This window comes from Gorilla gorilla, chromosome 10, assembly GCF_029281585.2.
Source record: "Gorilla gorilla gorilla isolate KB3781 chromosome 10, NHGRI_mGorGor1-v2.1_pri, whole genome shotgun sequence".
NCBI lineage: Eukaryota > Metazoa > Chordata > Mammalia > Primates > Hominidae > Gorilla > Gorilla gorilla.
This window is the reverse complement of record NC_073234.2, coordinates 39,095,852-39,109,813: the sequence shown is the minus strand read 5'-3', so window position 1 is coordinate 39,109,813 and position 13,962 is coordinate 39,095,852. Positions and strand designations below refer to the sequence as shown.

General features: G+C 37.8%; 2 protein-coding genes across 10 annotated transcripts in view; one reads left to right on the top strand and one right to left on the bottom strand.

Annotated features, from left to right (window-relative positions):
• Positions 1-4,920, bottom strand: part of TAFA2 (TAFA chemokine like family member 2) — a 537,284-nt gene extending 532,364 nt beyond the window's left edge. For 2 of the 5 annotated variants that reach the window (XM_055358111.2, XM_055358110.2), the window contains exons 1-2: positions 4,770-4,899; positions 3,520-3,667 (exon numbers count right to left, since the gene is read on the bottom strand). The gene's annotated coding sequence lies outside the window, so the exon portion shown is untranslated. Of the gene's footprint in view, positions 1-3,519; positions 3,668-4,235; positions 4,612-4,764 lie in introns of those variants that run through there. The other 3 variants (XM_055358109.2, XM_063693860.1, XM_055358112.2) reach the window with 3 other exon arrangements.
• USP15 (ubiquitin specific peptidase 15) overlaps positions 4,857-13,962 on the top strand; it is a 150,715-nt gene continuing 141,609 nt past the window's right edge. For 4 of the 5 annotated variants that reach the window (XM_019039010.4, XM_019039014.3, XM_063693859.1 and 1 more), the window contains exon 1: positions 5,077-5,259. In XM_019039010.4, the coding sequence (XP_018894555.1) occupies positions 5,171-5,259 (89 nt within the window). In that variant the 5' untranslated portion in view covers positions 5,077-5,170. Of the gene's footprint in view, positions 5,260-13,962 lie in introns of all 5 variants that reach the window. The other variant, XM_019039009.4, reaches the window with a different exon arrangement.

Sequence of the window (13,962 nt, the reverse complement as noted above, 5' to 3'; positions counted from 1 at the left end):
AGGCTGCTTAAACATTTCGATATTTTCACGTAGAGGTTCTTTATCAACCTTGAAATCTGTCAATAAATGTAAATAACAAGTAAAGAAAATATAAAGTAGGCAGATTTTTCCTACTATGAACCTTGATTTGATCTATATCACTCTTAGTTGAATGGGATAAATTAACACTTTATTGAAAGTTTCCTACCATACACGTACATTTAATTTTTAAATATTCAGGACCCGCAGAATATACTATGCCTATTAAGGTTTTTTTATTATAATTCTAGACCTGTTAGATACTTGATTTGCTTATCAATTCAAATCAATTTAGTTCTGGCCAGGCACAGTGGCTCATGCCTGTAATTGCAGCACTTTGGGAGGCTGAGGCAGGTGGATCACTTGAGGTCAGGAGATCGAGACCAGCCTGGCCAACATGGTGAAACCCCATCTCTACTAAAAATACAAAAATTAGCTGGGCGTGGTGGCGCATGCATGTAATCCCAGGTACTCAGGAGGCTGAGGCACGAGAATCTCTTGAACTTGGGAGGCGAAGGTTGCAGTGAGCGGAGATCATACCACTGCACTCCAGTCTGGGCAACTGGAGAGTGAGACTCTGTCTCAAATAAATAAAAACAAATCAATTTAGTTCTATCAGCATGTAGTGAGAGTCCACTTTGGGCAGACTGATATCAAATTTCATGGTATAGTCAGCTTTCTAGTACACTTTATGTACTTCTTAAAAAGAGGATAGGCCAGGCGCGTGGCTCATGCCTTTAATCCCAGCACTTTGGGAGGCCGAGGCAGGCAGATCGCCAGAGGTCGGGAGTTTGAGACCAGCCTGGCCAGCATGGTGAAACCCTGTCTCTACTAAAAATACAGAATTTAGCCAGGCATGTTGACAGGTGCCTGCAATCCCAGCTACTCAAGAAGTTGAGGCAGGAGAATCGCTTGAACCCGGGAGGCAGAGGTTGCAGTGAGCCCAGATCATGCCATTGCACTCCAGCCTGGGCAACAGAGTGAGACTCCATCTCCAAAAAAAAAAAGGATATGAAGTAGGAACCTAGATTAATTAATTTGTAGACTTTATGCCCATGCTAAAATTAAACTTTCTAGATCCTATAGGACAGAAAATATAATTTTGTTTGCTCTAATTTTTTTAAATTTAGACCTTTAATTGGGATAGACAGCTCAACAGTCCCACAACTCCTTATTATCCCCAACAGATTTCCTTCACCCATTTACGTTAGCTGTGTCTAACCCCTGCAAGTATTTGAGTTTCAGCCTCCGAAATCTAATCACTTTATTTTATAATAAGAAAACGAATGGTCACAGAGAATAAATAACTTAGCCAAGGTTACCAGCTAGCAAGTGGCACTGAGCCAGAGTCAAAATCCAAGTATAGTGGCTCTTTGTAAAAGGCAGTGTTTTCATCTTACTATATTTTCATTCTCTTTATCAGAACCTAAGATTTGTCTGAAATAAAGACCCTCCGTAATTTTTTTTAGCTTTCAAAAGTGCCTCGTGGCACTTACAATTTTTATTCATATCCCACGTTTCAAAATATCATTAACAGATTAAGCACTTTACTACATGCTATTTTGGTGTTTGCACTACTCCCCCGCCTTTCCACTGCCTTTTAGCTGCTCTGAGAGCTGGTAAAGAGAGACGAGAATTATACAATTACATAAGATAAAAGAATGAAAGGTTTAGAGAGGTGAGTAAGAATGAGGGGGTGGTAGGGTCGTGGGCGGGAATAACTGTAGAGGAAGGACAAGGAGAAGGAAAAACTGAGACAGTGGTTCCTGAATATCAAAGACAGGAAGAGTTGAGAAATAAAGACAGCCAGTCATCAAACATTGTTCTTTTATGGGATGTGCTGATTCTGTGTGTGTGTATGTATACGTGTATATATATATACATATACATGTGTGTGTATATGTATATATACACAATGTGTGTGTGTGTGTGTGTGTGTGTGATTTGCTAAGTCCACTCAAATTTTAGGCAGATTTTTCCCTTAGGCTCATGTAGCCAGTCCCACACAAAATTATGAAATAGGCAAAACTTATCTTGAAATTCTCCGTTGTACTTTCCTCCATTAAACTGTATTACAAAATGCAGTGCTTTTTTTCTCTGGTTCACCCCAGGCTGAAAACTGGCTCTCTTTGACACTTTAGTTTTAAGCCTAACTCTCTCCTGGAGTATTTACATTTGAAGTCCCATCTCTTAATTGTTGAGTAAAAGAACCTCTCTTAAAGGAATTATTTAAATATCAGTAAGCAGAGAGGTTTGGAATTACTAGAGGGTAAAGGAATCCTTCCTAGAGAATCTCTAATTTCACAACCAACTGTGACTTTAAGAGGTCCAGCTTGTTCATATCTAGCCTAAGTACTGAGCATACTCAGCTCTCTAGGTTACGTTTTAAATTGACAAAAAAGGTACAGAGAGTCTGAGAAGGCAATAACAATCACCAAGCAAACTGTACATTCATCAAAAGTTAACTAAGGAATGCATCAGTGAAGACATTCATTCTAAATAAGCAGATATAATCCCTGATTTATATTCAATTATTGGTGATTAAGGTGAAGTAGCTTTTCTCATCAATTTATCTACTTAATTATTCAGTAGGGATTTGGACTTTAACCAATTTATGAACAATATCTTATTTCTCTTCATAATTGAGAGAAGCACCAGTAAAATAAGCAGAATTTCCATAAACTGATCAACTGAGATCACTAAAACATTGATTGCTGTAAACAAAATAATAAAGGTCAATAGAAAAACAGAAGTTTACCCAAACTTTCCAGATTCTGCAGCCAGACTGCCTGGTTTCAATTTAGGTTCTGCCACTTACTTGCCTCAATTCCTTATCTATAGACTTGAAATAATAATAGTACCAAAATCATGTGATTGCTGTGAGAATTAAGTTAGTATTTTAAAGTGTTTAGAACCATGCTAGGCACTCTGTAAGTGCTTGCTAAATAAAATACTATAATTTTATCTCTTTCCTGACTCTGATGGCAGTTACTTAGGTCTACAAAACGGCTCCATAAATCTGATGTATAATTCAAATTGGCATTGAATTTACACGTCTATATCCAGTTAACCTGCTGCCTTGAGCATGGTGCAAGTGAAGAAAATATTATTTTACTTCATTGTATGATTGTAGGTGTCAACACTTCAAAAATGCATTTTCTCTTAAGGGAAACTGGACATTAGGGTATGAATGATTTATTGCTACTTGATTATGTTATGTTTATACAATGAAGGACAGCACAGTTTTGCCTTCAAAGCCCCTAACACCTTTTTTCAATAGCTTTATTGAGTTATAATTCACATACTGTACAATTCACCCTGTCATCAATAAACAATACTAGTGTTTATTGAATGGCTATTACGTCTCAGGCAATAAACACAAATTGTTTCATTTAATCTTCACAAAAATCCCTTAAGGTAGGTATTATTATACTCAATTTTATGATTAAATTAAAGGGCAAGAACTTTGCAGCTAAAGGTTGAAGTGAGGTTTGAACTTACGTCCATGTAGCTCCAATATATGTTTTCCATATTCTGCAGCTTCCCTTCAGAAAATTACTTTGTTCTCTTTCAGAGAGTGACTGGAAAAAGGGGGAAAATGTGACTTTTGTAGGGTAGCCGTAGTTAGAGAAACTCTTAATCTTTTAACCTGTCAGGAGAAAAGCCAGAAATAGCAGTCACTGAAAGTTGTTTTAAAACTCTCAATTCAAGGTTGGCATGATAATGCAAAATAGTATTATTATGCAGAAATAAGCAGTCATAATCATAATACTGATATACACAAATCATAATGCCAATATACACTACTTTCACTTGGATTCAGCACTTCCTACTAGCATAACTACACCTACCTTTATCGCATTCTCACCAAATGAGTTAGGGTTTAAAATGGGCAAACGAGAAATGATGTGGAGATTCCGGCCCATCTTTTAGACTTTTCACATCAATATGGTATGTTAAAATCAAACCCCTGGACATCGTGCTCGGGAATACTTAAGTAATTTTGCCACAATTCATTTATTAAACAAATATTTAGGTGATTTTTACATGTCCATCAGTACTGTGCTAACCACCAGGTGTACAAAGGCTAAAACAAAAGATGAACCCAGTTCCAGCTCTTAAGGAGTTTACATTTTAGTTCAGGCTTTCACAAGGAGAGGCAGTGAGTGTGCTATACTGTATAGCATGTGGGCTCTTGAACCAGCCTCTCCACTCACCTCTCCACCTGCTGTGTGACCTTGGCATTTGATTTTTAAGCGACTCGATTTTCTATTTTGTAACATAATCGTTGACTTCAAATTAAAGACATCTAGTTTCATTTCAGGTGTACGGCACCATACGAAGATGGGGCTAAGAAAATGTTATTATCCTGTATAAACAAGAGGGTTTCTCGCACGTTTTCTTCCTTTAGTATCTGGCATTATTCAATACTGTCCATATTCTACTCCCTGTTCACCGATGAACTGGGACATGTTTTTCACTGCAGCTTAGTCGTCTGGGTGTGCCTGGGGAGGCGTCACAAAGAGCCTATAAAGGGTCCCCACCTACAACGGGAGTAAGAGCGCTGGAAGGAACCCAGGAAGGGCATGGAGACCAAGCGTTCGGTTTCGGAGTGTTTTTTGTGTGTGCCCATATTCACCGAGCTTGGGTTCTCCTACTCGTAACGAAAAGCCCAGTCACTGAGCTGCTACATTTTCTGCCATATCTTAGCCGTCCCCACGCCCCCCCACCACCGCCCCACCCTACCTCACCCTCAAGCGTGAGTGAATGCGCAAATAAGGGTTTTCAAGGCGTCAGTGGGAGAGGGAGGGGAAGGCAACGCCGAGGACGGGAGGACAGGGCGGTGGCACCCCTCTAGCGAGAGAGAGCCAGAGCCCTCGGCGGCGAGGAGAGCTAAAACCCGGCAGTCCCGGGCCAGAGGAGGCCAAGGCAAGATGCTGGACGGGCGGGGACCGATGGGGGGCAGCAGACCATGGCCGCGCACCCAGTGCGCCCCCGGGGCCTCCTCTTGTCCCGAGGAGCACCCCCGCTCCCGGTGTCTTTTGGTTTCGACCGGCCGACTGGGAGGGGCCGTGGGACGCCATTCCCATAATGCTCTGGGGCGTGCCGCCGCCGCCGTCGCTGCCACCTCCCCTACCGCTAGTGGAAGAAGATGGCGGAAGGCGGAGCGGCGGATCTGGACACCCAGCGGTCTGACATCGCGACGCTGCTCAAAACCTCGCTCCGGAAAGGGGACACCTGGTGAGAGAAAGGGGTTGAGATGCCCGCGGTTGCCCGAGGATAGTGGAGAAGTGGGCGGGAGCCGCGAGCTGGTTCTTTCGCTAGTGACAGGTGCGGGCAGGTCCGGCGGCGGCCGCCGGGGCAGCGGGATTTTGGCTGCTTCTGAAATGTTGGGGCAAAGGTTGGACTCTAGATGAGGGTCAGGGTTCTTGGCTTGCCAGGGCATGCTGAAAGGTATCCGGGGAGCGGCGGCGGCGGCGGTTCTGACTCGTGCGGTTCTCTTCGTCCTCCTTCCTTCCGTAGTGCCGCTCCCACCTCAGGCCTTCCCGAATGATAGGTTATAGTGGTTTGGTTTGAGTCTTATATACGCCGTTTTGACAGGTCCCGGTGCCGCGGCTTATCACGATCTCACCGGCTTTACTTCTCTGTTCATTTCCTTTCCTAGAATTGTCGGCGTCCAAGTTCCCTTTTATTCTGATTCTTGGTCTTCCGGGAGGCAGGCTGCAGGATGTTTGCGGTCTGTACTACACAGGTGGCATGTCAGGGCTCCACATAAGAAAAAGAAACCCTAGTTTCCAGTTCCTTGTCAAAGGAGGGAGAGGAGTAGGGAACCTTGGGCTTATGAGAGACCACGTGGTCTTGTGCTTTAGTGGTGGCTTGATAGAAGCCGGCAGCGTTTCTGTTAGACGTGCAGCCCTTCCCTTCTGTTTGGAAGATAATGTAGGCCTGCAAAAAGTAGATAAGTCCACTTGAGGATTAACTAACTGCTAATATTCAAACTTGTAAAATACCAAAGGATATACATTTAAAATACTGAAGGATGTATGTGGACATTTTCACACTTGTCGACCATATGAAGTGGCATCTACAATAACTTAAATATGTGAATATGTAACATAATTTAAAATTCCTTATTTTTTGGGAAGCATAATGTGCCTCTTCATTATAATAAAAAATATTTTCACTTTCCACTGTTACCGTAACAGTAGTATATAATTCATAGAGTGTTTCAGTATGGCATAGTGAAAGGAGCAGTAAGATTTAGACCTGAGTTATGTCACAGTTTCACCACTCAACTTGCAGTGTGGCTTTGAGGAGAGTTAATTTAAATCATTGCACCTCAGTATCTTCATCTGTAAAATGGACAGTAATTTTATTATAAGGATTTTATCTTGATTCCTTTTAATATCTTAAGAATTTCATATTTATGAGATATTAAATTTTAGTTACCCTCTTATCTCTGCTCTTTACTCCTGACAAAAGGCTGTGATATTGGGATCATTTTCAGTTAAGCTAATAGGTGGCAGACTTAGGACCTTAATTTAACCTTGATCTAAGTCTGAGTCTCTTTTTTCTTTTTTGGTAGGCTATATACTATGTTTGTATGATAGAAATCCCTAAGGATGTAAATATATACTTGTTTCATTATATCAAAAAAATAGAATCTTCAAGTGACTTAATAATAGTTATTGTTGGCCTGGCAGGGTGGTTCACGCCTGTAACCCCAGCACTTTGGGAGGCCGAGGAGGGAGGATCACTTGAACTCAGGAGTTCCAGACCAGCCTGGACACCATGGCGAAACCCCGTCTCTACAAAAATACAAAAAAATTAGCTGGGCATGGTGGCACGCCTGTGGTCCCAGCTACTCAGGAGGCTAAGGTGGGAGGATTGCCTGAGCCTAGGAAGCGGAGGTTGCAGTGAGCCGAGATCCGGCCACTGCACTCCAGCCTGGGCAACGTGAGACTCCATCTCAAAAAAAGAAAAAAAAAGTTATTGTTTTTATTATAATGTTAGATGTTTATTACTGTGGGGAAATTGGACATTTCCTAGGACACCCATGTTTACCTTGGCTTGTGGTAATGACAAATAAGTCCCCGCTCGCTATTGTAAGTTAAAGAACATTTAAAAATTCTTAATTCACCCAACCTAGTACCACCTTATTTTAAAAAGTGCATTTCCTTAAAATAGAAATCTGTAAGTCTGTAAGTTAAAATATAAGTGTTCTTGTCTCTCATTAATGTCACGTTTTTGTATATGGAGTAATTGGTAGCATTGACACTACAGGATGATAGGAGCAATATGTGCATTGTGGGCGTTTAACTTTATGAAGTTTGGTATTTTCAAATAAGTATATTTTTGCTTTTTTACAAAATTAATGTAAATTGTTTTATATATGTGCGTGTGTGTGTGCGTGTATAGCTGTATAGGTACAGTGTCTCACTATATTGCCCATGCTGATCTTGAACTCCTGGCTTCAAGTGATCCACCTCAGCCTCCCAAAATGCTAGTATTACAAGTATGAACCATGACTAAATACAAGAGGCTCATAAATTTGAGTCATTTCAGTGCTTTTATTTTAAATAAAAGTAAACTGAGGACCACATATTTAGATAAAAGCAGATTGTGCAAGTTTATCCTCACGTTAATTTTCTCTTAAAGGAAAAAAACTGCAAGAGAAAGATGGTACTGGGAGTTGCAGAAACCAGTTTGGTTTATTTGTGAGCCAGTTTATTTGCAAATTAGCAAGTGAAACCTGTCCAAAAACAAAGTAGTATAGAGCAAAAATTTGATTCAGAGTTTTAAAGAGAATAATTTGATAAGTATAAATTTGATGATGAACTTACAAGTACAGAACTGGTGGTGATATGTGATAATTTAGTTTATGTTTTTGGAACTCACTAGAAAGTTGTTTTTCCTTTTAATATCTTTTTTTAACCTTTGAATCAGGTTATTTGAAATTTGCCCTGTGGAATATTGTCGTGGCATATGTATGTAACTGTCTAGGAAAGACTGATTGGGCTGTTGAGAAAAAATGGTGGGTTTACCATAAGTTTATTCTTGAAAGTTTAATACACATGTCTGAAGTTATAGTCATATGCATCACAGTGAATAAATTTCACTTACTAGCTTTTGAGCACTTTGCAGATAATGACTGTCTCATGGTAACTCGGGTAACTAACTTCCATACCTAGGCAAGTATAAAGATTTATTTCATTCTGTGTAAGTACTACAGTTTCTCTTTATTTGTAAGCAGTGAATGATTTTTATCTAAAAACTGATTTTCTAGAGATGAAAATAAGTTACACAAGTGTGAGATGAAGAGACATACTTTATGATATATTTAGTTCTAGACTTTATATTGAGAAGTAAATCAAAGTTAATACAAGAGAGTAATACCTTTTTAAAAAGCAAGAAGAAGGTAGCACTGATTTGTATAAGGAATAAAGCAGTCTCAAAATGATATTTGTTGATCTGTGTTTCAATTTCAACAAGAGATCAGAAAAACACGAACAAAATTTAGAGTTTAGGAACTATAGGAAAGAGATAAATGAACTAGAATTGTATAGCTTAGGATGAATTAAAAACAATTTTCAGATACATGGTGGTTTCTTCTGATGAGACAAAAAGATAATTTGCTTAAGGTACATATGAGTATTTTAGGAACATATTTAAGGAATGGTAGTCAATGAGTTACAAAGAAAATTATGGGTTATAAAATACTCTCTTTGGAAAAAAATTTTTTGAAACAGAGTCTCGCTGTGTCGCCCAGGCTAGAGTACAGTGCGTGGTCTCGGCTCACTGCAACCACCTCCAGGGTTCAAGTGATCCTCCCACCTCAGCCTCCCCAGTAGCTGGGCCTGCAGGCACATGCCACCATGTCCAGCTAATTTTTTATTTTTAGTAGAGACAGGGTTTCCCCATGTTACCCAGGTTGGTCTCGAACTCCTGGCCTCAAGTGATCCACCTACCTTGGCCTCCCAGAGGGCCGGGATTACAGGTGTGAACCACCTGTAAAATTTCTGGCCTGGAAATTTTTAAAGAAATGGGCCTATTATGAGTAAATAAAACATAACCACAAATCATCCAAAGCACTGCTTCGTTTCCCCGATTTTTATTAAATGTTATTCATCTGCCAATCATTTTCAGTAATTTTTATGTGTGATTATGTTAAGTGGTAATGTGTAGTTAACTTTTGCAGTTTAGCAAAACATTGCATGCCATTTTTGTATAAACCCTAATAACTGTAGTAGGTAACTTTACAGAGTAAGTAATTTGTGTGTAAAGTCATTTAAAATCTCTATGACATTTTCATTTCAATAATTGCCAAAGAATCTGATCAGTGAAGTTTTAGACAAGAGACATTGATTTCAGTTTTTAGAGCTTTCTGTCCATTCCTACTTTTACTTAGAAATCTTTGAGGCTTAATTTTATTTGATCCCTTATGTTCGTGCAACTTTGAAACTAAAAGAAAATAACCTTATATTCACAAATCCCTTAATAATGAAAAGGAACACTATTACTCAACATGAATTTCAAAATATTTAGTGTATTCTTAAAGAAATTTTTATACTACTATTACTTTTAAAATTAATTTTAGTAGTGCCAGGGTGTTTACGACCAGAGTAGGGTATATACTACATCATTTATAGGAAATGAAACTAAAAGGAAAAACTTTTTCAGTCTTGGTAAATTGGTGAAAACAAGGACAGAGATAGTGACCTTAAGGCATGTTTCACATCTTAGATGCTTAAAAATCTAGGAAAGCAACTTTTCTTAATTTAAGCCTTTTTCATAAGTTTTTAAATGACTTCTGTTAGTGAGTCCAGGGTTAATGTACCCTAGTAGTCCAGGAAGGTCCAGAGCTAGTCAATGATCTCATTTATCTGTTGTGTGAAATTAAGGCTTTTTTTTCTAAATTATACCATTTTCCTGTTAGCACATATAAGGCATTAAATGACCTTTTTGCAAAATGGTTTTGTGACAGTTAACAATTTTGCTTCTACATAAGTGTAACAAGATAAAATTAGTTTGTCAGGCCATGACCTGTAATATTACATTTAAAAACACTATGTGCCAGGTACTGTTATAAATGCGTATTGACTTATTTACTCATCGCCATATTACCACAATTCTGGGAATCGGTGTTATTCACATTTGACAAAATAGGAATCATAGGCTCAAAAAGGTTTTCACATAGTGGTATAGCTGGGATTTGAACCCAAGTAGTTTAGGTCTTTGGTTTGTGCCCTTAAAGCACTGTACCACATTGCCTCTGATTTTATTTTAAAAAAATTTTTTTAGAGACGGAGTCTCGCTTCGTCACCCAGCGTGGAGTGTAGTGGCATAGTCATAGCTCACTGTAGCTTCAAACTCCTTGGCTCAAGCAATTTTCCTGCCTCAGCCTCTGAAATAGCTGGAACTACAGGTGTGCGCCACCACACCCGGCTAATTTTTAAAGTTTTTGTGGAGATGGGATCTTACTGTGTTGCCTAGACTGGTTTGAAACTCCTGACCTCAAATGATCCTCTGACTTCAGCCTCGCAAGTATTAATAGCTGGGATTACAGGTGTGAACCCCTATGCCCAGCCTCTGTCTCTTATTTTAAAGATTCATTTTTTAAAAAGTAGATTTACTTTAAAAAGAAAAGAACCTATTTTTCTTTTTAAAGGAAGTCTACTTTATATTTAGTAGCAGAATTCTACCATTTGCCTCTTGTGACTGTTCAGTTTAGATATGATAGAACATGTAGGAAATCTTAACACCTTGCTTCTGGATATTAAAACATGCTTAAAGATTGATAGGTGAATAATTGAATGTACAGAGCAAATGTCATTTTGATCCACAAGTACATTCAGACAAAAAAATCTGAGGTCATTTACTATTGAGCTTTTGAATTTTAATTGTCTATCAATAATCATAAGCTCTTATTAGAGATGATATGGCCCCTTCACATATAGTTTTACAGAAATAACCCATGAAGCATATAGTAAGATCTTGTAAGCTATTTTGTTTCGGTACTTGGTCCATATTTTAAAAGTATGGTATTGGTTTACTGTAAGCCACAAATACATAAGGCTTTCTTCTTGGACTTAAATCCGTATGAACCACTCAGCACAGAAAATGCAAATATGAATGCATTATTATGTTCCATGTTTACCAACTGATTTTTTCCCTAGAGATAACTCTTAAAGAATTTTTGAAGTGAAAGAACATTTAAATTAAGATAGTGGAAGATACAATGATAATAAAACAGTGAATTTTGCTATTAGTCTTGAATTTATCTTACGATGTGAGTTTAGAGTGATTCTTCTTTTTTTCACTGAAAATCACTTCATTAATAAGTCATGATTATTGACAAAAGTAAATTGAAACCATTGGGCATATTGGTAGGGAAATAAGGGAAAGGTAGAGAACAACTGATAAAGGTTGATTATGTGCATTATGAGATTTGATCCTCAAAAGAAGGACCAAAATATATATATTTATATGACTTATAGATGAGGAATCTGAGAGAAATTAATTGGCTTGCTCATAGTTTACTACCAGCAGACATTTATTAAATGCTTAGTCTGTCGCAGCCACTATTTTAAATGCTTTACACTTACACAGCCTTTAAAGTACATGCTCTTATTACACTTCATTTTATCTTTGATGATTTCAGAGCTGGTTTAAATACCTGGTTTATAAAGATTTAAAGTACTAGATACTATCTAATACTAAGAATAGATCCTTAGTATTAAAAATGGTTTTATGCTGTCACTACTCGAATGTAATTCAAACAATATTTCATTAAACCATGGGAATTTCTTTTTTCTTAGTCCTTGTATAGAATTTTTCAACAATTACTAAATACTTTTTTTCTTCCCTGAGTAATGTCAGTCTAGCTTGTTTCTTTTAATTTCCTCACTTACCACTGTAATTCACATTCTGTGTCTCATATTCATTCCTCTGAAGCCACTTCCCCAGACTCATTCTCCCATTTATCCTTTAAACAGGGGAATGTAGATCCTTTAGATTTTATCACCCAGTTTACACAAAAGTCACTATTCAAGAAATCTAGCATAAGCCTAGTAAGTAGCCTCAGTTTTGGATACAGATTAAAATTATTTGAGGGAAGGGTCAAAAATGGCTCCTTACAAAGAAGGAAATAAGTTCCAATTATAATATAAAACAGAAAACCCCTGTAGGATTAACCTGCATTTGATTATGTCTAGACTGCCTTTACTACTTCCATCACTAAGATTCTACATGGTTTCCTTATAGCTCTCCAAAAAGAAAAGAGTAATGACGCCTTTTTTTCCTCCAAGGAATGGAGAACTAAGAAGGCTAACTGTCCTTTCCATTCTCCCTTTAGTTTTAAGAAGACCCAGATATTAGCGTGGTAATTCCCCACCATAAGAGAAAATCATTTAGCAGAAGTACCAGTAGCAAGGACTTCTTCGTGAAAGAAGTCAAAGATCTCACAAAGAAGTTCAAGGGCGGCTCTGAGGCCAGGGTATTCTAAGTTTAGAGCCAGTTAAATCAAGACCTGAGAACATTTAGAGACAAAGTTACTTAACTGAAAAGAGCATCAAGTTCCTTGTTCCAGGTAGAAAACACCTGGCAATCTGGATTGATTTCTGTTATTTACCCGTATGTTTTTACAGCTTAACAAAGTTTAACAGTTTAGTCAAGAGATTTGCCTTTGATAAAAAGATGGGAAATTTATATTCATACATTTGAATGGATTTCAAGCTGAAGAACTTTTTAATTCTCAGGAGAGATGTAACTAAGTATTTATATGTACCAGATAGTTGTGGCTATGGTTTACAATAACTTATTACTCATTTACTATAAGAGCATTTTAAAAGTTCTCTAGATACAGGTTCCATATATAATGTAATATATTTATTCCAAATATATTACATATATGAAATACATGGTAGTATTCTCATTTTACCAGTACAGAAACTGAGATAGTTAAATGTATATGGTCATAACACTTAGTCAGTGGTAGAGCAGGAGGTCTAACTTAAAGCTTGCATTTTAAATTCTAACTGTACTGCCTGCCTATGTGTGATAGAGCCATACCCAGATTATGGAAGCAACTTTTTGAAAGACAAATACTTGAAAGTATTAAAATCAAGAAATGACAGCTTTGTAATACTTGTTAAACACATTTTCATTTGTTATTAATATCAAGAGCCTCTAGAATTTTGTGAGTCTTCTTGTTTTAGCCTTGTAGTCTCAGCAGTCTCATTTGTAATTAACATATCTCTGTTTTGATACAGATAGTGTCTCCCATTTCCTGCAAATTATTTGCTTTTTCCTGCTTTTGGGGCCTTTATGCCCCATTTCTGTTGTTTCAGATACTTCTTAAAAATTACTGACTTTCATTTCAAAACCTAGTTCAAAGTCAGTCTCTAAAACCACCTCTAATCTCATCCAAATTTGTGGCCCCTCCATTCTTTGCTTTTAAAATATATATGTATATATAAAACAGCTTTATTGTGATGCTATTCACATACCTTACAATTTGCCCACTTAAAGTGGACGGTTCACTGGGTTTTAGTATACTCGAAAGAGTTGTGCATCCATGACCATAATCAATTTTGGAATCCAAAAAGGAACCTCATACCCATTAATAGTCACCTCGCATTTCTCTCCCAACCTCCTCTGTTCTAGGCAGCTACTAATCTATTTTCTGTCTTTATATATTTGCCTATTCTGGATATTTTATATAAATGGAATCATATAGTATGTGCGATTTTTGCATCTTGCTTCTTTTACTTAGCATACATGTTTTCTAGGTTCATGCATGTTATAGCATATATCAATATTTATTTTTACTGCTGAATGATACAGTCATGAGTCACTTAATGACAAGGATAACTTCTGAGAAATGTATGGTTAGGCAATTTTGTCGTTGTGTGAACATCTTAAGGGGGTACTTACACAAATCTA